General features: G+C 47.5%; 1 protein-coding gene across 3 annotated transcripts in view; it reads left to right on the forward strand.

Moving 5' to 3' along the window:
* The window catches only part of CSNK1G3 (casein kinase 1 gamma 3), a 144,058-nt gene that overhangs the window by 99,769 nt on the left and 18,812 nt on the right, over positions 1-25,477 (forward strand). For all 3 annotated transcript variants that reach the window (XM_069753643.1, XM_069753651.1, XM_069753659.1), the window contains exons 7-10: positions 2,433-2,518; positions 3,719-3,803; positions 10,677-10,825; positions 18,238-18,333. In XM_069753643.1, the coding sequence (XP_069609744.1) occupies positions 2,433-2,518; positions 3,719-3,803; positions 10,677-10,825; positions 18,238-18,333 (416 nt within the window). The remainder of the gene's footprint in view (positions 1-2,432; positions 2,519-3,718; positions 3,804-10,676; positions 10,826-18,237; positions 18,334-25,477) is intronic.

Consider the following 25,477-nt stretch of genomic DNA (forward strand, 5'->3'; position numbering starts at 1 on the left):
CCGTAATGCACTATTGTGGACCTTCTCCTTCCTCTGAGACACAAGGCTGCTGTTCAGCAGATGACACGCTCTTTATTTGATCGGTTTACTGTGAGAAAACGAAGGCACTAAAGTCTTTTGTATTCTGAAGGTCACAAATCCAGAAATAAGTCGCTCCTATGTGAGGGATGGAATCAGCCGGCACAAAAGTAGCGTTCCCAAGGCCGATGTCTAACACAACAGGTTCTTCCAGAGGGCACATAGAATATTCCCATCGCCAACACTTACAGAAGATGTATAGCATGTGCCATAAATATGTGAAAGGCGACCACTGTTGAGACTCGATGCTCTGGTGAGGATGCTCGTCCGGCCTGGTGATCTGGCTGCCAGCATGAGCGGCAAAATGGATTTCAGCTGTGCCCTGGACTTGACTTAAATTAGGCAAAATGGGTCTAAACTCTGCAGCTTCTCGCTCTGATTGAACCTTCCTCTACTACTTGTTCTGTGCGCGGTACGTTTTCCCCGCACTGACCACGTGGTATTCATGTGAACATACCCTAGGGCTTCGGTGGCTCAGCTGTGGACTCATTACATCACCTGGCTTATAGTTTCAGCTGTGGGCCTGTCTCCAATGGGACAGCACGTGAAAAGCCCATTCCCATGAAAGTCTTATGTGCACACGTAGGAAGATCCTCTGCGGATTTTTCCACAGCAGATTTCACAAATCCGCAGGGCAAGAACTGCATGTTTTTCCTGCGGATTTATCTCAGATTTACCGCGGTTTTTGTGCGGATTCCACTGCGGTTTTCTATTATGGAGCAGGTGTAAAACCGCTGCGGATTCCGCACAAAGAATTGACATGCTGCGGAATGTTATCCGCTGCGTTTCCTCGCCTTTTTTTGTCCACAGCATGTGCACTGCGGATTGCATTTCCCATAGGTTTACATTGTACTGTAAACGCATGGGAAACGGCTGCGGACCCACAGCTGCGAATCCTCTCCTCCTCAGTGGGTCAGGACCTGGAGACCCCAGCCGTGCTCCTAATTGCCCTTTTGTTTTTTTTTTCCATGACAAACGTGTCTAAAAATTCACTTGGACCCGATGACTGCTCTTCCACCTGACAGTATAGGCTGACGGACGAGTGCTTGGCATGAACAGTGAGCGCACTACTAGGAGCAGCATACCTTCCTGGTCACATGTTTAGAGGAATATCTGAAAAATCCACCCCACTGTCCCAAAATCCTGTAAAACCTGCAGTTTGTCGGACGATCCTTCAGGATTTTCTAATATGAAAATGTGACTCTTATTCTCTGGGCCACAAGTTAATTGGTAATATTTTCAGGTCATCTGTATGAGATGTATGCCAGGCCCCAAGTTACACAACCCGGATCAGGCTGTGGCATCTCCGACTTTTGGCAGCGATCCCGGCACTGGAAGTCAATAAAGAAATTAAAGAATTTCCGGGCCGGACATAAAAATAAATGTGTACAGCTTAAGTAGATCTCCAGGTTGCAAGCGGGGAAGATGGCATTGATCTGTCTGGTCTCTCTTCCTGTTTCTATGATTACCTCTTCAGGATTTCCAGCTTCGTTAATGGATTGCTCGGCATGCTTGGAAATACTAAGCTCTTGGCGACCGGTCACTTTATGGAGTATGGCAACTTGCAGAAAGGGAAGAAAAGCCGATTCTGATCCCATTTTGGAAACTGAGTAGCGTATTGCTGCCACCTGCTGGCGGAGAATCAGAATGTCTCATTAGTTTGGGGAATTTGACGCCGTGAAGTGTAAACAGGACATTTCAGGTGACCGCGTAGCATTACTGGGCCATGAAAACACCATCTCCTATGTCGCTGGATAACATGGCCCTGAGCAGTCAGATAAAAATAGCCCAAGGCATCTCTCTTTGCCTGTTGAGAAGCGTTAATACTTGACATTTCTGTCCCCCCTTACACAGAAATGCTATTGTATTGTCACCCACTAAAGAATGCCGAGCGTCATGCTGATTTGTGGTCTAGTGACAAAGGGCATTCATGCCATATTTTATATTCCACAGCGCTGGACAATGGCTGGCATTGCTCATCGGTTGGGTGCTACATTGTAGATTAAATTTGACTTTTAGGTATGTGGGAGGAAACGAGAGCACCCGGAGGGAGGTCACACAAATGGCGTCCTTACTAGACTTAGAACCCAAGAACCCAGCGTTGCAATAGTATCCACTGAGCCACCATATGTCGCCCATACCTGCTCAATGATGCCAACGATGTCTGACAGTGGCTCTCCCATAGAGATCACAGGGCAGTCGGGCGAGATAGCTGCCGGGTGATCCATCTAAAGTGAACATTGGGGCTCTACCATGATAAATAGATTGGTATCTGGTTGTTTTCTGAGCTGTATCATCTGCTGGGATTGTATTGTCTGCTCCTGTGGGTAACATACACCTTTCTTTCTTTTTAGAGCAAAGTAGAAGAGATGACTTAGAAGCTTTAGGACATATGTTTATGTATTTTTTACGAGGAAGCCTGCCTTGGCAAGGACTAAAGGTAACCGTTCACTATGGGGCAGACCTGAGTAATGAAATTCCCAGCAAAGACCATGAAAGACCAGTCAACTAACACCATTTGCGAATATAAAAAAAAAAAGTTCAAAGATCAGAGAAGCCAGCATGCACAAATAAGAGGTTGTCCACTACTTTTACACTGATGGCATGACCTTAGCATAGGTCACCAATGTCTGATCGCCCAGGGTCTGACAACCAGCTGTTATCGGTGGCATCAGCCGGCAGTAGATACTTGCAGAGTTGCTCCGTCCACTTGTAGTGGTCGCCACAGGGTACTACACATCCGCCTGCTATTGCTTTTAATAGGAGGCGGATGTTCAGTACCAAGCCCTGGCCACCACAAGCAGAAGGAGCAGCTCGGCAGGTGAGCACCGATAGCTGATCGGCGGGGGGTGCCGGGAGTTGGACCCGGCCGATCAGACATTGATGACCTATCCTAAGGACAGACCAATGTAAAAGTAGTGCACAACCTCTTCTAAAGCACTTTCTCCCGTGTTTTATATGGCTCGTGCATGATCTTAATATGTAGAAAATAAAGCGCTTTCATTCATTGCTGCTGGCCTCTTCGGTCTCTGGATTATACTATGGACTGAGCCTTGCTGTGCATCACCTATTGCACAGGGTGAGCTGGCAACTCAGCTTTTTTACTAAAATCTGGAAACGTGATGATGGCTAAAGATGTCTTTCCAGCTTTATCTTGCTGCTAGGATGGTCCTTTATAAACCTCACACCCATATATAGAATATATTTCAGGACCGCCAGCAGATTCTGGGCATCATTCATGTGCCGCCATCAATAAAAATAAATCCCACAAAAGTCATTTGCTGGTGAAGTGGTGCAAAGCTTGTATTAGTGGCTCCCCGACCTGACTGCGTCTGATGTCGGTCTCCGTCCTATTCCTATCGGTGAAGCTGAGCACATCCAATAGGCTAATATGGTGATGTTTTGGGGAAAACGCAGACCCTTAATGAAGCTAGGAGGGTATACTCGCTCAGCTCTACTCCAGCGCATTGTAGTGGCCTCGTGGTATGTAAAGCTTCTCTCCTATTTATAGGACTACAAATGACAGAAGCAGAAGGAATATTACTCCTAATGCCGCCATTAATGGTTCTGTTGAGTTGTTCTATTTTTCTCCTATTTTCCAGTTACCAAATCCTTTCAATCTTTCTTTTCTTCATTGTAGGCAGACACATTAAAAGAAAGGTATCAGAAAATTGGAGATACAAAGCGAGCGACTCCAATTGAAGTACTCTGCGAGAATTTCCCAGGTAACTAGCTGCTGCCAAGTGGCATCCTTTCTGTGCGGAGCGGGCTGATGAATGAACAGTGCCTGCTCTCAATAACCACTACACGCTCCTTGAAGTGCTATTTAGTTTTTATTAAGATGCCTTCCTCATCTGTATGTAAATTGGGGCTTCTTGGAGCAGGCTGAAGACTTGATGAAATGTGCCTCCTCCTGCACTGAGCCCATCTTACAGTGTGCCGTTATTGTCTTCTAAATTAGACTAAATGGCAGTAAATGTGCTAATGCTCCGCCGTGGAAGCGCATTTCTGCCATCCAGAAGATGGCTCAGGAGCTCATAAAGATTTGTGTGAAAGAAATGTTACTGGGATTCCCTTCTGAGACCTGGTGAAGCATCTTCCATAACAGCTTATTCACAAAGTGCACTTTTACCAGTAAACCCAGGAGTGGATCCCAATTATGGATGGATGGATAAATATATTAGATATGTAGAGAGAGTTGAGCAAAAAGATTAACAGGACTGGTCCAGCAGCCACCTCTCTAGTCTGTGGCAGCGGATTTAGTTCCCCTATACACCTTCTCTTATTTACCCAATTCATTGGCATAACACTGCGGGAGCTTTCTGATAAGGGGTGCTGGAGATGTCGGCAGATAGGAGGAGGCTCTCTAAGGGTGCTGGAGATGCAGGTAGGAGGAGGCTCTCTAAGGCTGCTGGAGATGCAGGTAGGATGAGGCTCTCTAAGGCTGCTGGAGATGCAGGTAGGAGGAGGCTCTCTAAGGGTGCTGGAGATGCAGGTAGGATGAGGCTCTCTAAGGCTGCTGGAGATGCAGGTAGGAGGAGGCTCTGTAAGGCTGCTGGAGATGCAGGTAGGAGGAGGCTCTCTAAGGGTGCTGGAGATGCAGGTAGGAGAAGGCTCTCGAAGGGTGCTGGAGATGCAGGTAGGAGGAGGCTCTCTAAAGGTGCTGGAGATGCAGGTAGGAGGAGGCTCTCTAAAGCTGCTGGAGATGCAGGTAGGAGAAGGCTCTCTAAGGGTGCTGGAGATGCAGGTAGGAGGAGGCTCTCTTAAGGGTGCTGGAGATGCAGGTAGGAGGAGGCTCTCTTAAGGGTGCTGGAGATGCAGGTAGGAGGAGGCTCTCTTAAGGGTGCTGGAGATGCAGGTAGGAGGAGGCTCTCTAAGGGTGCTGGAGATGCAGGTAGGAGGAGGCTCTCTAAGGCTACTGGAGATGCAGGTAGGATGAGGCTCTCTAAGGCTGCTGGAGATGCAGGTAGGAGGCTCTCTAAGGGTGCTGGTGATGCAGGTAGGAGGAGGCTCTCTAAGGGTGCTGGAGATGCAGGTAGGAGGAGGCTCTCGAAGGGTGCTGGTGATGCAGGTAGGAGGAGGCTCTGGGTGCTGGAGATGCAGGTAGGAGGAGGCTCTCTAAGGGTGATGGAGATGCAGGTAGGAGGAGGCACTCCGGGTGCTGGAGATGGCGGCAGGTAGGGGGAGGCTCTAAGGGTGCTGGAGATGCAGGTAGGAGGAGGCTCTCTGGGTGCTGGAGATGGCGGCAGGTAGGAGGAGGCTCTCTAAGGGTGCTGGAGATGCAGGTAGGAGGAGGCTCGGTGGGTGCTGGAGATGGCTGAGGTTGGAGGAGGCTCTCTGGTCGCTGGAGATGCTGACGGGTAGGAGGAGGCTCTCTGCATGCTGGTGATGGCGGTGGGTAGGAGGAGGCTCTCTGGGTGAAGGAGATGCCAGTGGACAGAAGGAGGCTCTTGTGGTGCTGGAGATGGTTGCGGCTGGAGGAGTCTTGCGGGGTGCTGCATATGGCAGCAGGTGGGAGAAGGCTCTGTGTGCTGGAGATGGAGGTGGGTAGGTGGAGGCTCTCGGGGTGCTGGAGATGGCGGTTGGAGGCAGCTCTCGGGGGGCTGGAGATGAAGGTAGGAGGAAGCTCTCTGGTTGCTTGAGATGGCTGTGGTTGGAGGAGGCTCTCGGGGTGCTGGATATGCCGGCGGGTAGGAGGAGGCTTTTGGGGTGCTGGAGATTGTGACTGATAGGAAGAGGCTCTTGGAGTGTTGGAGATGCAAGTGGGTAGGAGGAAGCAGTCTCTGCTCCTGTGACCACTGATTGCCAACATGGCATCCGGACCAGGCTCCTCTGACTCTTTTTGTATAACTAGTGAATTTCTAAGTCTTTCATGATGTGGATCCACTCGAGGATAATGTCATTCAATAAGATTAATCCTCATGTTTTCCAGTAGCAAACTACTTTCCACTCTGGCACATGGGAAATTTCCAATGCATGTGAATGATGTTACAGATCCGCCCCCCTCCCCCCCCCCCCCCCCCCCCCCCAATTAACCGGTATGGGATGCAGGAGTAAGCACCGCATCTACGCCAAATACTTGTGAACATAGCCGAAGGTTAATAAGTTTACACATCCAGAATGTCTTTTAGGTTGATTTTAAGTCAGGTGTGTGGCAGAGCTTATTGTAGAGCTGCCAAATAATATCTGATCCGCTCCATTAGTCGTGTGACTGGAACAAATTTCCAATATTCTGTAAACTTCTCTACTATCCCCATGGAAAATCTGCCAAAAATAAGCTGGTATTTGACCCATTATTAGCTTGTCTGTAAGCCACAAACCTAAATCTTTATGATTTTCACTTTGATTTATTCTAATTTCTAAAGTAAATTGGTCAGGCTCCAGTTGGCTCTGTCGTATGTGAAGTCGCACCAACTTTTTAGGAAAATAAGTGGCGTAAAAATTGAAATAAGTCGCACATCTTTGTATAAAAATGAAAAAAGTGCCCCTTTTCTAAGTCCTAATAGTAGGGTACTGCCATAGCTAAATTCTCCCTGACCTCTCTCTAGCTGATAAGTATACACGTTTTCAAGACAAACGCCATAAGATCTGACGTCGGAGACTTGGTCATATATTCCATTTTAATGCACCATTTTATTTCTCCTTCCTAAAAGGTTCACTAGATTCCTTTTGCAGTGCAAGTTGCTGGGATTTGCTGGCTGCCGATGTCTGACGGATGACTGATTCGTCTGCTCCATGGCTTCAGTTGTAAATGGGTTCAGATTAGTGATGAGCGAATATACTCTTTACTCGAGATTTCTCGAGCATGCTCAGGGGTCCTCAGAGTATTTTTTAGTGCTGGGAGATTTAGTTTTTCTTGCCAGAGCTGCATGATTTACATCTGTTACCCAGCATAAGTACATGTGGGGGTTGCCTGGTTGCTAGGGAACCCCCACATGTACTTATGCTGGCTAACAGATGTAAATCATTCAGCTGCGGCAAGAAAAACTAAATCTCCCAGCACTAAAAAATACTCGGAGGTCACCTGAACGTGCTCAAGAAATCTCGAATAACGAGTATATTCGCTCATCACTAGTTCAGATGTGATGAAACCTCATAGGTTGATCTAGTCTATAGGTAGATTTTGATCTCGTTCATGCAATCGCCAGGCATTTCGGTGATCCCCTCTCTTTTATACTCTAATATCGAATTTGGGTGCATCTTTTTAAATACTTAAATGCAAGTAATTGGTCCAGGATGTAGCCCCGTTTCACATGTAAAGCACCATGGAATTAATGGTGCAATAATAATAATAATAGGTCTTTAAAAAAAAAAAAAAAAAATCAATTTTTTGCAATTCGGATTCATTAAAAATGTTGCACCTTTTTGCTTTCGCAGGCTTTATTTCAGTGCATATTCACCTTTGAGGTCTATGGTCCTAAATCAGCTGAGAGGAGCTCAGAAAAAGATACATAATGGTTTTAAAGGGAACCTGTCACCCCCAAATTCGTGTATGAGATAAGGCCACCGGCATCAGCGGCTTATCTACAACATTCTGTAATGCAGTAGATAAGCCTCCGATGTATCCTGAAAGATGAGAAAAAGAGGTTAGATTATACTCACCCAGGGGAGGTCCCGGTGCAGTCTGGTCCGATGCAGTGCGCAGGTGCTGGGCCTCTCTGACCTTTCCCTGCGCACTGTAGTACTTTGCTCTGCCCTCAACAGGGCAGACAAAGTACGCCTGCGCCGGAGCCGCGGCGTGAAGAAAAGAAGAGGACGTCTTCCTTTGAAGATGGGGGGGCCCCGCAGGTGAGTCTAATCTAACCTCTTTTTCTCATCTTTCTGGATACATCGGGGGCTTATCTACAGCATTACAGAATACTGTAGATAAGCCCCTGATGCTGGTGGGCTTAGCTCATCTTTGATTTTGGGGGTGACAGGTTCCCTTTAAGTTCCCTCTGAGTCATAGCAAGCTGACTGATGGATTCTCAGTTAACGCATTCTGCAGTCAGCAATGGAAAGGCTATAGTCCAACACAAAAGCTATAGCAAGCAGCATTTAAGGCTACTTTGACATTTCTGTCGGTACAGGCCCATCGCAATGCGTTGGGCTGACGGACGTTGTGAAATAACTGCAAGACGTGGGCAGCGGATGCAGTTTTTCAACGCATGCGCTGCCCATTCTGCAGTCTGAGGAGGAGGGAGCAGAGTTTCGGCCGTACATGCGCAGTAGAAAATGGCGGACGCGACGCACAAAAAAAGTTGCATGGAACTTTTTTTGTGCCGACGGTCCACCAAAACACGACGTATCCGTCGCTAATACAAGTGTATGGGAAAAAAACACATCCTGCAAGCACATTTGCAGGATCCGTTTTTTGCCCAAAACAACGGATTGCGACGGAGGACAAAAGACGGAAGTGTGAAAGTAGCCTCAAGGTACCGTCACACTAAGCGACGCTGCAGCGATACCGACAACGATCCGGATCGCTGCAGCGTCGCTGTTTGGTCGCTGGAGAGCTGTCACACAGACAGCTCTCCAGCGACCAACGATGCCGGTAACCAGGGTAAACATCGGGTTACTAAGCGCAGGGCCGCGCTTAGTAACCCGATGTTTACCCTGGTTACCATCGTTAAAGTAAAAAAAACAACCACTACATACTTACCTACCGCTGTCTGTCCCCGGCGCTGTGCTTCTCTGCTCTGGCTGTGAGCGCCGGGCAGCCGGAAAGCAGAGCGGTGACGTCACTAGCCAGCCAGGACGCTGCAACGTCACGGATCGCTAGCGATATCGTCTAGTGCAGGGGTCCCCAACTCCAGTCCTCAAGGCCCACCAACAGGTCATGTTTTCAGGATTTCCTTTGCATTGCACAGGTGATGCAATTATTACCTGGGCAAGACTAAGGAAATCCTGAAAACATGACATGTTGGTGGGCCTTGAGGACTGGAGTTGGGGACCCCTGGTCTAGTGTGACGGGGCCTTTAGTTGTGGGACACATTTTAGCAAAAGCAACAAATCAGTCCTGCTGCCCTATTGTTTGTTTTTTTTTCTCCAGCTTTTCTGTTGCGTTCGAACTATTGTCATCATTGATAACATGAGGATCTGTTCCTATCACTTTATACGGTTTTCCGAATTATGCCTATGGAAAAAAATAACATATGCCTCTACATAGTGACATGTTGCACGTAGCTCTGATCTGTGTAAAGGAATGCTCAGCAGACTACATGGCATATGTTGCCCATAGGCTTCCTCAGTATCGGAAGGAATACTTGGCAGATTATCCTATAAAGTAAAAAAAATATAATAATAATTTTTTCCCAGAACGAATCAGGTCAATTTATTTTATTCTTCTCACTCCTATTCGCTGTTTGGTACCTTGTACACAAACACCAGGGCATGTGTCTTTACAGATCACATCAGACTGCAAAACTTGTGCTCTGGTAGAAATCGTTAGTTATTGCAGGGGCACGGTGTGTTTTATGAGCCAGTGTGCGCTCAGGACCTGTGCTGTGCAGTATGGACCCCTTCACCACCTCCGATGTACTGACACATTATATGCTGCGTCCCCTTCTTCAGCTCCTGGTCCCACAACTTTCCCTGCAGTAACGGAGCTCCTCTTCAATCACGGCTGTTATCGGCTTTGTTCACACGTTGCACTTTTGATGCGTTTTTTTTTTTCTCGCAGGAAAAACCTGCTCTCTTGGCAGTGAGATACTTGCTTCAAAAAAGCAGGTTTTGCTTATGTTTTGGTGCGTTTTTGCCTGTTTTCAGGGTACATTTCTTCTACAGTGCATGCTAATAAAGTTTAGTTCATAGAAAAAAAATCAGATTCTACTGCATTAGGTTTTGGCACCAGAAAGGCAACAAAAACTGTTTTTTTGCAGTGTTTTTTTTTGCACCATCCATTGCTCTCAATGGGTGAAAAACCCTGGAAGAAGTGACATTCTTCATTTTGAAAAAAAATACTAAGTATTGGTATTGGAAAAAAAATACTAAGGATAAAAAAAAAAAAAGCTATTAGATTTCTGAAATCTTAGACTTTGCTGGTACTTTAAAACACAGCTAAAAATTTGCATTAAAAGCTGAAAAAACGGAACGTGTGACATTAAATGCCGACGTCACACCTGGCCAGTGGCACTGTTGAAAGCGCCCATTAACTTCCCTCTCTGCAATCTGCTGAAGACCCTTGTACTTGTTGTGATGGTGTGCTTCTCTGAAATCCACCCTGTGACTCCTGACACCGTGATTCTTTGAGTACTGTAGTATAGTGCGCTGCGTAAGTGCGCATTCACACTGTGGCTATATAACAAGCAGGGCCTTGGATGAATACAAAATGAGCAAGCCCCCTGTAGTAAGTAAGGTTTACTAGTCATTTTATGATCAAACCTATGTTAGCGAAGTGTCCTTTACTTACTACAGGGTATCTGCCCATTGTGTTTTTATCTCGAGGACAGCGATACTTTAGTGTTGTGATATGATAAAAACAATCATGGCGAAAAATACATTTAACACGAAACCTTTTGTGAAGAATGGGTCATTTTCTGCTGTTCCCTGTAACAGGGAATGAAGTCTTACTGATAGTTATTACCAGTTACAGTGTGTTTCTTTCCACTTATTTGCAGAAGAGATGGCCACGTACTTGCGCTACGTAAGACGGCTAGATTTTTTTGAGAAGCCGGACTATGACTACTTACGGAAGTTATTTACAGACTTGTTCGATCGAAAGGGATACATGTTTGATTACGAGTATGACTGGATTGGTAAGCAACTGGTAAGTTCTGAAATAATGAATATATATATTATTGTATGGTATGTACAATCCAGCATAGTGTGGGTCGCGTCCCGGATCTTGATCTGCTTATTGACAACATATGTGGACTGTACGTGAGGGTGGTCCTGTAATACAGAGGAGCTTACAGGATTTCTCCATCGTCTCATTGGGGGACACAGGACTGTGGTGTATGCTACTGCCGCCAGGAGGCTGACACTAAGTAGGTATAAAAAAAAAAAAGTTAGCTCCTCCTCCATAGTATACACCTTGCCACTGGCCCTCACAGCTCCAGTTTATGCTTAGTTGTCCGTAGGAGGCACATCTCTGGGTTTTCCCAGATGCTTTTTTCTCTGAAGATAAGACAGGGGCGACGGACCTTTTTGAAGGGGTCCGATCTCCCCAAACCAACAACGGGCGAGCACGTGGAGTGTCGCCTCCACGTATCCTCTCCCGCGACGTGGGATTTTTTTGCCGGACTAAGAACCTGACCACCCTGAGGTAACGGAACCCTAGGTTGTACAGGCATTCATTCCTTGTCCGTGCAGCTTCCACTTCATCACCAATGCACGACTACGGTGTTTAAAGGAGGCAGACGGTCCCTCTCCTCGCCTTCTGAAGGGTGTAAGGAGTTAGGGTGCCTGCACCGTCTTTTAATATTTATATATGTATATATATATTTATATGTGGACAGGATCCTCCGGCCTGCAGGGGCCGTACTCCCTCTAGGCAGACACAGGGGAAACGATCCCACACAGCGTCTCCCGGTCCGTCAGGTGCATAAGCATCTTTGAATCCTGTCTCTCGATCTCCCTCTCCTGCGGAATTGAGTGAGCACGGTTCGGACTATGACTCAGAGGGGTCTTTTGATTTAGAAGCTCCTGGTTATCAGGAATCTGTTGACAGTCTCATTGAGGCCGTTAACCAGACCTTGGGAGTAGAGGATGTGGCCACCTTACCTTCTGGTCATAAGGTGTCCTTTAAGAAATTCAAGCAACCTCATAAGGTGTTTTCTACTCATCCTGAGTTTGAGTATTTAGTCCAACGTCACATGGAGCGACCGGATAAACGTTTCTTAGGCCAGAAGGCCCTAGGTGCAAGGTATCCGTTCGCTCCAGAGCTTTGTAAAAAGTGGGCAGAATCCCCTTCAGTGGATCCTCCCGTATCCCGTTTGGCCTCTAGTACGTTGCTGTCTCTTCCTAATGGGTCGTCTATTAAGGATCCGACTGATCGGCTCCTAGAGAGTCTAGCTCGGTCTCTGTTTGAGGCTTCAGGGTCAGCCCTCGCACCGTTTTTTGCGGCCACATGGGTTGCCAAAGCTATGATAGCTTGGTCAGAGTCTGTAACTAAGGCTCTTCAGGATAAGGGGTTTCCTGTAGAGGTGATAGAGATGTCAAATCAGATATCTTTAGCAGGAAATTATCTGATTAATGCATCCTTGGATGTGGCAAATTGTTCAGCATTGGCTGCGGCAAATGCTATTGCTATCAGAAGGGCCCTATGGCTAAGAAATTGGCGGGCGGACTCTACTTCAAAGAAGTCCCTTACATCCCTTTCTTATCAAGGTGTCCGTCTTTTTGGCGAAAAATTGGATCAGCTTATATCTGATACCACGGGAGGTAAAAGTAATTTCCTTCCTCAACAAAAGGTTAAGCAACCTTTTCGTCGCCAATTTCAAGCAAGATTTAAATCCTTTCGTAACTCCCGGTGGTCTGCGGCACCAAGCGCAGGTCCCCCAAGTCGGCCTGTCCAAGACCGGGAGCACCAAGTCTCCTATAGGGCCAATCCATTGGCAAGAATGCGGTATCAACCGTCAAGATCTAGGGGATCTAGATATCCTCGATCTTCGGCTAAATGACTGGAGGCAGCCTCTCGTCGCTTCCAACAGAGTAGGCGGTCGCCTACTACTGTTCCATCAGTCCTGGCTGTCAGTTGTTCACGACAGATGGGTAAGAGACCTGGTGGTTTCAGGGTACAAAATAGTTTTCCTGTCTCCCTCCAGGCCGTTTTTTTCCGTCCAGTCTTCCCAGTTCAAAAACCCGTCTAAGAGCTTTATTCAGAGCAGTCGAGTCTCTTCAGTCCAACGGGGTCATTGTCCCTGTTCCAAAGGAAGAAAGGTTCAGGGGGTTTTATTCAAATCTGTTTACGGTTCCCAAAAAGAATGGGACCGTGAGACCCATTCTGGACCTAAAGTGTCTAAACAAATTCATCAGCACTCGTCGCTTCCGTATGGAATCTCTCCGCTCAGTCATTGCGGCTATGGAAAGGGGAGAATTCCTGGCTTCCATAGATATTCAAGACGCCTATCTGCATGTTCCTATATTTCCTCCTCATCAAAAATTTCTACGGTTTTCAATAGGCGAGCGACACTTCCAATTCACTGCATTACCTTTTGGGCTCGCCACTGCTCCCAGGGTGTTCACGAAGGTGATGGCAACAGTGGTGTCAATCCTGCACTCTCGAGGCATAGTCATTCTGCCTTACTTAGACGATCTCTTAGTCAAAGGACCAACTTTGCAGGCATGCAGGGACAACGTCAACATCTCTTTGGACACCCTAGCTCGTCTAGGGTGGCTGGTCAATTTAAAGAAGTCATCTCTAGTACCATCTCGGAAGATCTCTTTTTTAGGGATGATCTTCGACACCTCTCGGGGGCTAACTATTTTACCCCAGGACAAGGTGCTTTGTCTCCGGCAGGAGGTAAAAATTCTTCGGCAGCCAAGTTTCCATTCAATCCGGTTCTGCATGAAGGTCTTGGGCAGGATGGTAGCAGCTATAGAAGCGGTTCCATTCGCCCAATTCCATCTTCGTCCACTCCAACAGGCACTTCTGTCAGCCTGGGACAGGAGTCCTTTGTCTCTCAACCTCAGGTGTCGTCTGGCTCCTGGGGTCAGGCAATCCCTGATATGGTGGATGAGGAGTTCCTCCCTACTTCAGGGGAAAGCCTTTCCTCCAGTTCATTGGCTGGTAGTCACTACAGACGCCAGCCTTCTCGGTTGGGGAGCAGTGTTTCTCCAGCACACGGCTCAGGGTCGTTGGTCCCCAAGGGAATCAACCCTTCCAATCAATCTGTTGGAAATAAGGGCAATTTGGCTGGCTTTGCAGCACTTTCACCGTCTTCTGGCGGGTCGCCCGGTGCGGATCCAATCGGACAATGCCACGGCCGTGGCCTACGTAAATCATCAGGGGGGCACTCGCAGCAGATCCGCCATGCGCGAGGTAGGACAAGTCCTCCGCTGGGCCGAGAACAATCACTCTGTGATCTCGGCAGTTTACATCCCGGGCAAGGAGAACTGGGCAGCGGACTTTCTGAGCCGACAGGGGCTTGCGCCCGGGGAATGGTCTCTTCACCCCGATGTTTTTCGGCAGATATGTCTACGCTGGGGAATCCCAGACGTGGATCTAATGGCCACCGGGTCGAATACCAAAGTACCCAGGTTCGTTGCTCGGTTTCGAGATCCAGGAGCAATTGCCGTAGACGCACTAGTCCTATCTTGGAACCAATTTCGTCTTCCATATCTGTTTCCCCCTCTGTCGCTGCTTCCAAAGGTCGTCAGGAAGATCAAGTTAGAGGGAGTTCCGACAATTCTAGTCGCCCCAGATTGGCCTCGGAGGTCATGGTACGCAGACCTAGTTCAGCTGATCGTCGGGGTTCCTTGGCAGCTACCAATGCAGCCAGATCTTCTGTCGCAGGGGCCGATATTCCACCAGAACTTAGAGGCCCTGCGTTTGACGGCTTGGCCGTTGAATCTTGGATTCTGACCCAGGCCGGTTTTTCTCAGAAAGTAGCCTCAACTATGGTTAATGCTCGAAAGACAGCTTCAGCACGCATTTACCACCACACCTGGAAAGTCTTTCTCTCATGGTGCAGGAAGAAGGGTCTTCCTCCTCTTCGGTTTTCCATTCCTAATGTCCTAGCTTTTCTCCAATCTGGTCTAGACTCAGGTCTCGCTCCAAGTACCCTTAGGAGGCAAATATCCGCCTTATCGGTTCGTTTCCAGCGCAGAATCGCTACCAATCTGCAAGTAAAAACTTTTTTGCAGGGAGTCTCTCATATAGTCCCTCCTTACAAAGCTCCGATAGAAGCTTGGGACCTTAATTTGGTCTTGAGTGTTCTTCAGGAACCTCCATTTGAGCCCCTCCAAGATATTCCTTTAAGGTACCTTTCTTGGAAGGTTTTGTTTCTGGTAGCTATAACATCCATTAGGCGGGTATCGGAGTTAGCTGCCTTGTCCTGTCAGGCGCCGTTTCTACAATTTCATCAGGATAAGGTGGTGCTGAGACAAGCACCTTCCTTTTTGCCAAAAGTAGTCTCCTCATTCCACATTAATGAGGACATTGTCTTGCCTTCTTTTTGTCCTGCGCCTACACACCGGGTGGAAAAAGCTCTCCATACTCTAGATTTGGTGAGAGCTCTGAGAAGATACGTTTCTCGGACCGCTTCTTTTCGAAAGACGGATGTTCTGTTCGTTCTTCCTGCGGGTCATAAAAAGGGACTCGCAGCCTCTAGATCGACCTTAGCCAGATGGATAAGAACCACTATTCAGGAGGCCTACCGTATCAAGGGTGCAGCCATCCCGGCTGGGATCAGGGCACACTCTACTCGGGCGGTAGGGGCTTCCTGGGCGGTTCGGCACCAAGCTTCAGCAGAGCAGGTTTGCAAAGCGGCCACTTGGTCCAGCCTGCACACTTTCTCTAAACATTATAATATCCACACTCAGGCCTCTGCTGATGCAAGTTTGGGAAGGAAAATTCTTCAGGCTGCGGTATCACACCTATAGGCGGTAAGTGCCTAGGGGTTTTCTTCCAGTGAGTCTTCTTCCCACCCTGGGACTGCTTTGGGACATCCCACAGTTGTGTCCCCCAATGAGACGATGGAGAAACAGGGATTTTTGTGTTACTCACCGTAAAATCCTTTTCTCCGAGCCGTTCATTGGGGGACACCGCTCTCTCCCTATTCATTTTATTTGTCTATGGAGTTGTTCAGACTATAGTATTATTCTAGACATGTTGTCTTTGCTCTAATGCTGTTTTGTTTTCTCTATCTCCTACTGCTTGTGCACCAAACTGGAGCTGTCAGGGCCAGTGGCAAGGTGTATACTATGGAGGAGGAGCTAACTTTTTTTTTTTTTTTTAATACCTACTTAGTGTCAGCCTCCTGGCGGCAGTAGCATACACCACAGTCCTGTGTCCCCCAATGAACGACTCGGAGAAAAGGATTTTACGGTGAGTAACACAAAAATCCCTGTTTTACTGATATATCTGAATAAATCAGGATTTATATACAAACTAACTGGTGACATATCTAGATTATTGTGCTTGATGGGTATCTCTGTTGTTGCGCCTTTCTGTTTTTGTCATTGAGTGTGTCTGTTGTTGCGTCCTAACGTCTTTGTGCTTGATGGGTATCTGTTGTTGCGCCCTTCTGTTTTTGTGATTTGGTGTGTCTGTTGTTGCACCCTTCTGTTTTTGTTATTGATGGTTGTCTGTTGTTGCGCCCTTCTGTTTTTGTGATTGATGGGTGTGTCTGTTGTTGCACCCTTCTGTTTTTGTGATTGGGGTTTGTCTGTTGCACCCTAATGTCTTTGTGCTTGATGGGTGTGTCTGTTGTTGCTCCCTTCTGTTTTGTTATTGATGGGTGTCTGTTGTTGCGCCCTTCTGTTTTTGTGTTTGATGGGTGTGTCTGTTGTTGCACCCTTCTGTTTTTGTGATTGGGGTTTGTCTGTTGCACCCTAATGTCTTTGTGCTTGATGGGTGTGTCTGTTGTTGCGCCCTTCTGTTTTTGTTATTGATGGGTGTCTGTTGTTGCGCCCTTCTGTTTTTGTGATTGGGTGTGTCTGTTGTTGCGCCCTTCCGTCTTTGTGCTTGATGGGTATCTCTGTTGTTGCGCTCTTCTGTTTTTGTGATTGATGGGTGTGTCTGTTGTTGAGCCCTTCCGTTTTTGTGATTGATGGGTGTGTCTGTTGTTGCGCCCTTTTGTTTTTGTGATTGGGTTTGTCAGTTGTTGCACCCTTCCGTTTTTGTGCTTGATGGGTATCTGTTGTTGCGCTCTTCTGTTTTTGTGATTGATGGGTGTGTCTGTTGTTGCGCCCTTCTGTTTTTGTGATTGGGTGTGTCTGTTGTTGCGCCCTTCCGTCTTTGTGCTTGATGGGTATCTCTGTTGTTGCGCTCTTCTGTTTTTGTGATTGATGGGTGTGTCTGTTGTTGAGCCCTTCCGTTTTTGTGATTGATGGGTGTGTCTGTTGTTGCGCCCTTTTGTTTTTGTGATTGGGTTTGTCAGTTGTTGCACCCTTCCGTTTTTGTGCTTGATGGGTATCTGTTGTTGCGCTCTTCTGTTTTTGTGATTGATGGGTGTCTGTTGTTGCGCCCTTCAGTCTTTGTGCTTGATGGGTGTCTGTTGTTGCGCCCTTCTGTTTTTTTTGCTTCGTGGGTGTCTCTGATTTTAAGCCCTTCTGAAAGCTGCTAAATATCCTTGTATTTTGTATAGACGCATGTTTTCAGTGTAATCTATTATATACGCATGTTTTCAGTGTAATCTATTGATGATCACTGTAAGCTGCAGATATGAGGGCCTCAGTACTATACTTCTCATGCTAGGCCAGACGAGGTCAGGCAATGGTCCATGGAAAAAGTATGCTATCTGCAGGTGCTAGGTCTCAAATTGTATTTCCTTCCGTACTAGGGATCACTTCCAGGATCTATAGTCTGGCAATGTAGATGAAATTTCTCATCTAGCTGACCAGACCCCTGAAATCCACTGATGAGGTCTATAAAACACACAGATCTTTGATTAGATTGGTTTGTGGCAGCTTAAATCTAGTCATGTGGTTTTCTCCTAATGAACACTTACTACCTATCCAAAGGGCAGGACCCCCACTTGTCCCTAGATTTTGGATCCTCAGCTGCATGACTGCAGGTAGGAGGACTTTGAAGTGGTGGCCATCAGAGTTGTGCTGCTCCAATTAATGTCTGACTGCTGACAGATTCAGTAAAGAAGCACACTAGCTTTAGTCCGTCAGTCCTTTTAGACTTTGAATACAGTGGCACCAAGCACTCTTCGACTGCGTCATTCAGCGGTCTATACACTACAGTAGTGAAGTGATGAGCCCTGTAGTTCTAGGGGGATCATGTTTCTCCTGGAGAGAGTGCCATGCTTGGTAAGGAGACATCTAGGGAATGCTTTTTGGGCAAAAAGAATGCAAATGAACCTCTTCCATGAGGAATACAGAAAGCTTTCTAAAAGGTGGCTACATTCAATAAGTGAGGTTAGAGTCAGTGTAATACAGAGCAGAATGTATCCTGCAGACAGCGACTCCTTGTTCTGTAGTCACTTCAGATTCCACATTGCTGTCCTCAGGAGGTCTTCAGCTTCTTGGAATAATTCTCATTCTTTCTATACTTTTCATTGACTTTAGCCCACACCAGTTGGCTCCATTCATGCCGATCCAGCACTTTCATCAAACAGAGAAGCACATCAGCACAGAGATAAGATGCAGCAAGCCAAAAACCAGGTAAATGTAGGGAAACCTCCTTAACCACTCATTCACGTGGTTTAATTTTCATTTTTTTGTTTTGGCAAATACATCATTTGTAATTAATAAATCTAAATTGTATGGCAATTCAAATAACCTTACTGTAAGCACTCGTTTTTTTGCACCACCAGCTAACATATTACTTACATTTTATCTTGGCCTAATATTGGGTGATTAGTTTATTTCATTTATGTGCGATTTATGTGTGCCTGGCCTTGTGTACCATACAGGTTTGGCATCTCCTAGGCACACATCTTTAATGGGAAAAAAAGCCACATTTTTTACCTTTGTAATTTCGATGCTACATTACACTAGTGCAGGGGTGAGGAGCCTCATGACTGAGGGCAGTAAAAGGCCTGTGACGACCTTTTCTCCAGCACCCTGTTTTTCCCCCCTTTTCTCCAGCCTCCAGACAGATTCCCATGCACTGCAGTGCTCAGACCATAAACTGCGTTTTGACGCCTGCCTGCCCATTTAATTCCTTCTTATTCTGCGAGCAGGCACACACTGTGTTCATTTCTGAATGCTGCAGCACGTGTAATAAAAGATTACTTACACATTGCTAGCCAGAGCCAGTTTGAGGATGGAGTTAGTGCGCTTCCATCCCATAGAAGGAGACTGCAGCGGCAGCCGCTTCTGTGATGTCTGTGCTCCAGCCCTGGCGTTTCCTGTGTGACGTCGGTGCCTCAGCCCCAGGTCTCCTGTGTGACGTCGGTGCTCCAGCCCCGGGGTCTCCTGTGTGACGTCGGTGCTCCAGCCCCGGATTCTCCTGTGTGACGTCGGTGCCTCAGCCTCGGGGTCTCCTTTGTGACGTCGGTGCTCCAGCCCCGGGGTCTCCTGTGTGACGTCGGTGCCCCAGCCCGGGGTCTCCTGTGTGACGTCGGTGCCCCAGCCCCGGGGTCTCCTGTGTGACGTCTGTGCTCTAGCCCCGGGGTCTCCTGTGTGACATCGGTACCCCAGCCCCAGGGTCTCCTGTGTGACGTCGGTGCCCCAGCCCCGGGGTCTCCTGTGTGACGTCGGTGCCCCAGCCCCGGGGTCTCCTGTGTGACGTCGGTGCCCCAGCCCCGGGGTCTCCTGTGTGACGTCGGTGCCCCAGCCCGGGGTCTCCTGTGTGACGTCGGTGCCCCAGCCCGGGGTCTCCTGTGTGACGTCGGTGCCTCAGCCTCGGGGTCTCCTTTGTGACGTCGGTGCTCCAGCCCCGGGGTCTCCTGTGTGACGTCGGTGCCCCAGCCCGGGGTCTCCTGTGTGACGTCGGTGCCCCAGCCCCGGGGTCTCCTGTGTGACGTCTGTGCTCTAGCCCCGGGGTCTCCTGTGTGACATCGGTACCCCAGCCCCAGGGTCTCCTGTGTGACGTCGGTGCCCCAGCCCCGGGGTCTCCTGTGTGACGTCGGTGCCCCAGCCCCGGGGTCTCCTGTGTGACGTCGGTGCCCCAGCCCCGGGGTCTCCTGTGTGACGTCGGTGCCCCAGCCCCGGGGTCTCCTGTGTGACGTCGGTGCCCCAGCCCCGGGGTCTCCTGTGTGACGTCGGTGCCCCAGCCCCGGGTCTCCTGTGTGACGTCGGTGCCCCAGCCCCGGGGTCTCCTGTGTGACGTCGGTGCCCCAGCCCCGGGGTCTCCTGTGTGACGTCGGTGCCCCAGCCCCGGGGTCTCCTGTGTGACGTCGGTGCCCCAGCCCCGGGGTCTCCTGTGTGACGTCTGTGCTCCAGCCCCGGGGTCTCCTGTGTGACGTCGGTACCCCAGCCCCGGGGTCTCCTGTGTGACGTCGGTGCCCCAGCCCCGGGGTCTCCTGTGTGACGTCGGTGCCCCAGCCCCGGGGTCTCCTGTGTGACGTCGGTGCCCCAGCCCCGGGGTCTCCTGTGTGACGTCGGTGCCCCAGCCCCGGGGTCTCCTGTGTGATGTATACTGGTGACCTCCCACTGCTTGAGACATCAAAAATAAAGACAACGATAAAAAAAAAATACACAGATTTGGTATTGCAGCTTTCGGAATCGGACAATTTATCAATATATAAAAATAATTAATCTGATCGGTAAACAGCGTAACACAAATAAAAAATAAAAAAAATAAAATCAAAATGCAAGAAGCATGTTTTTTGGTCACCTCAACATTGCATTAACCTCTTTGTGACCAGGCCAAGTTTTTCAAATCTGACCAGTGTCACTTTATATGTTAAGAAATCTGGAACGCTTCAGCAAATCCCAGTGTTTTTGAGACACTTTTTTTTCATGGCACATTATAATTTATGATAATGGTACATTTAGATCGATAATGTTTTGTTTATTTATAGAAAAAAATAACAAATTTGACAAATGTAAAAAAAGCTTAGCAATTTTCAAACTTTATGTGGATTAAAGGAATAATCATTTAGTCATACCACAGAAAAAACGTTAATAGCTAACATTTTCCACATGTCTGCTTTACATCAACAAAATACAACAACATTTTAAAAAATGTTGCTACCATTTTACGAGGTTTCAAAGTGTAGCAGTCATTTATTTACCACCTAAATGTTGCTGACTTCAGAGCAGGCCGCTATAGCTGGCAGACTTTAGCGCCATTATTTGGCCGAGAGCTGCAATGGCAAACATCAGGACCACACAATCATGATCTCAGGGTGCCGATGGGGATAAAGAGGGAGCCCCCACACTCTGTAAACCATTTATATGATGTAGTCACTATTGACAGCTAAGGCGTTAAACAGATATGGACGGTGTAGCTGACAGCTGCTGGATTGTCACCTATATGGGGATGCTATTCTCTTATATCTCAGGTCCGTAAAAAGACAGATTGATGGTAATTAAGGAGTTAAAATTATCCCTCACCCAGCCCTAGATTCCAAGAAATGAAGACGGCTACATGTCTCGGAAAATGGCAACTTTTTATTTTTAACAAACTGGATTTTTTTTTTTCACCACTTAAAAAAAAAAAAGAAAAAAGGAGCGTATACATGTTTGGTATCTGCGAACTCGTAATAACCTCGAGAATCATATTGGCAGGTCAATTTTAGCATTTAGTGGACGTGGTTAAAAAAAAAAATCAATTGTAGATTTGCCCTTTTTGTTTGCAATTTCACCACACTTTGAATTTATTTTCCAGTATAGTATTTGGTCAAGCAGCTCTTGTCATTCAAAAGTACAAGTTGTCTCGCAAAAAGCAAGCCATCACATAAACTTATTGACGGGAAAATAACAAAGCCATATCTCTGGGAAGAAAAGGAGCAAAAATCGGAGACGCAAAAACAGAAATACCCCCTTGTCCTCAGAGTTAAAACGCAACTCCAGTGTTTTTTTATTTTTTTTTATTTTATATATTTTGCATCCTGTTCCCTGCCCCTTGCAATATGCTTGCCAGCTGCCGTCTTGTACCCTTCCCAGTGCCACACCAGTCCCACTCCACCGTCCAGCATTCACTGGCAGCTCACACACAGAAGATGGCAGGAGTGGGGTCGAGAACAGAAAGCAGCGGTGTGTAAGTGTTGGTGCAGATACCACGCCTGCTTTGAAATAAGAAAACTGATGGGGTAGTGCTTTAACTCTTGCAAATAGTGACTGTCTCTGTAAGATTATGACCTATCACAGGGAAATGATTATTACAAGGATGGAACTACTTTTCACCATGGAAATTATTACTTTGGTGTCAAATACTATTCCTTGTTTGACCTTTTCCATACAAACAACTTTGCTCTTGATTTGTGTCAAAATATCTGTCATATACACTTGGGGGGAGAAAGTCAGTGCTGAAATCTTCTGGTAGCTGTTTTTTTTTTACCTCCCCTTAAGAAAGGAAGAGCGGAAAAAACAAAAAAACGATAGGACGTGTGAATTTTAGCTTTCTCACCATTACCTGCTCCAACACCTCAGATTAGATGGTCTATCGCCAAAAATCTGTGGATTCAGATGACTTGGATTTAATTAATATGGGACTCCATGTTTACAATCTTGCTTATAGTCTTCACTCAATGCTATAACCAATGGATTGTCCACTACTTTGGTGTGGATGGTGTATCCTTGGGATATTTCATCTGTATCAAGTAGTGGCACCTGGGACACCACCAATCAACTGGATGTACACAGGGGACAGGTTGGCTCCTTACATCTGATCCCCCGTAGATAAGATGCTGATGGCCTATCCTGGGTATATGTACACAGTGGACAGGTTGGCTCCTTACATCTGGTCCCCCATAGATAAGATGCTGATGGCCTATCCTGGGTATATGTACACAGTGGACAGGTTGGCTCCTTACATCTGATCCCCCGTAGATAAGATGCTGATGGCCTATCCTGGGTATATGTACACAGAGGACAGGTTGGCTCCTTACATCTGATCCCCCGTAGATAAGATGCTGATGGCCTATCCTGGGTATATGTACACAGTGGACAGGTTGGCTCCTTACATCTGGTCCCCCATAGATAAGATGCTGATGGCCTATCCTGGGTATATGTACACAGTGGACAGGTTGGCTCCTTACATCTGATCCCCCGTAGATAAGATGCTGATGGCCTATCCTGGGTATATGTACACAGTGGACAGGTTGGCTCCTTACATCTGGTCCCCCGTAGATAAGATGCTGATGGCCTATCCTGGGTATCTGTACACAGTGGACAGGTTGGCTCCTTACGTCTGATCCCCATAGATAAGATGCCGATGGCCTATCCTGGGTATATGTACACAGTGGGCAGATTGGCTCCTTACATCTGATCCCCTGTAGATAAGATCTGATGGCCTATCCTGGGTATATGTACGCAGTGGACAGGTTGGCTCCTTACATCTGACCCCCTGTAGATAAGATGCTGATGGCCTATCCTGAGTATATGTACACAGAGGACAGGATGACTCCTTACATCTGACCCCCTGTAGATAAGATGCTGATGGCCTATCCTGGGTATATGTACGCAGTGGACAGGTTGGCTCCTTACATCTGATCCCCCATAGATGCTGATGGCCTATCCTGGGTATATGTACACAGTGGACAGGTTGGCTCCTTATATCTGATCCCCCATAGATAAGATGCTGATGGCCTATCCTGAGTATATGTACACAGTGGACAGGTTGGCTCCTTACATCTGATCCCCTGTAGATAAGATGCTGATGGCCTATCCTGGGTATATGTACACAGTGGACAGGTTGGCTCCTTACATCTGATCCCCCATAGATAAGATGCTGATGGCCTATCCTGAGTATATGTACACAGTGGGCAGGTTGGCTCCTTACATCTGATCCCCTGTAGATAAGATGCTGATGGCCTATCCTGGGTATATGTACGCAGTGGACAGGTTGGCTCTTTACATCTGATCCCCCATAGATAAGATGCTGATGGCCTATCCTGGGTATATGTACACAGTGGACAGGTTGGCTCCTTACATCTGATCCCCCATAGATAAGATGCTGATGGCCTATCCTGAGTATATGTACACAGTGGGCAGGTTGGCTCCTTACATCTGATCCCCTGTAGATAAGATGCTGATGGCCTATCCTGGGTATATGTACGCAGTGGACAGGTTGGCTCTTTACATCTGATCCCCCATAGATAAGATGCTGATGGCCTATCCTGGGTATATGTACACAGTGGGCAGGTTGGCTCCTTACATCTGATCCCCTGTAGATAAGATGCTGATGGCCTATCCTGAGTATATGTACACAATGGGCAGGTTGGCTCCTTACATCTGATCCCCCATAGATAAGATGCTGATGGCCTATCCTGGGTATATGTACACAAAGGACAGGTTGGCTCCTTACATCTGATCCCCCATAGATAAGATGCTGATGGCCTATCCTGAGTATATGTACACAGAGGACAGGATGGCTCCTTACATCTGATCCCCTGTAGATAAGATGCTGATGGCCTATCCTGAGTATATGTACACAGTGGACAGGTTGGCTCCTTACATCTGATCCCCTGTAGATAAGATGCTGATGGCTTATCCTGAGTATATGTACACAGTGGGCAGGTTGGCTCCTTACATCTGATCCCCTGTAGATAAGATGCTGATGGCTTATCCTGAGTATATGTACACAGTGGACAGGATGGCTCCTTACATCTGATCCCCTGTAGATAAGATGCTGATGGCCTATTCTGAGTATATGTACACAGAGGACAGGTTGGCTCCTTACATCTGATCCCCTGTAGATAAGATGCTGATGGCCTATCCTGGGTATATGTACACAGAGGACAGGTTGGCTCCTTACATCTGACCCCCTGTAGATAAGATGCTGATGGCCTGTGCTGGGTATATGTACGCAGTGGGCAGGTTGGCTCCTTACATCTGATCCCCTGTAGATAAGATCTGATGGCCTATCCTGGGTATATGTACACAAAGGACAGGTTGGCTCCTTACATCTGATCCCCCATAGATAAGATGCTGATGGCCTATCCTGGGTATATGTACGCAGTGGACAGGTTGGCTCCTTACATCTGATCCCCTGTAGAAAAGATGCTGATGGCCTATCCTGGGTATATGTACGCAGTGGGCAGGTTGGCTCCTTACATCTGATCCCCTGTAGAAAAGATGCTGATGGCCTATCCTGGGTATATGTACACAGCGGACAGGTTGGCTCCTTACATCTGATCCCCTGTAGATAAGATGCTTATGGCCTATCCTGGGTATATGTACGCAGTGGGCAGGTTGGCTCCTTACATCTGATCCCCTGTAGATAAGATGCTGATGGCCTATCCTGGGTATATGTACGCAGTGGGCAGGTTGGCTCCTTACATCTGATCCCCTGTAGATAAGATACTGATGGCCTGTGCTGGGTATATGTACACAGAGGACAGGATGGCTCCTTACATCTGATCCCCTGTAGATAAGATGCTGATGGCCTGTGCTGGGTATATGTACACAGTGGGCAGGTTGGCTCCTTACATCTGATCCCCTGTAGATAAGATGCTGATGGCCTATCCTGGGTATATGTACACAGAGGACAGGTTGGCTCCTTACATCTGATCCCCTGTAGATACGATGCCGATGGCCTATCCTGAGTATATGTACACAGTGGACAGGTTGGCTCCTTACATCTGATCCCCTGTAGATAAGATGCTGATGGCCTATCCTGGGTATATGTACACAGTGGACAGGTTGGCTCCTTACATCTGATCCCCTGTAGATAAGATGCTGATGGCCTGTGCTG

This window comes from Ranitomeya imitator, chromosome 1 (assembly GCF_032444005.1).
Source record: "Ranitomeya imitator isolate aRanImi1 chromosome 1, aRanImi1.pri, whole genome shotgun sequence".
Taxonomy (NCBI): Eukaryota; Metazoa; Chordata; class Amphibia; order Anura; family Dendrobatidae; genus Ranitomeya; species Ranitomeya imitator.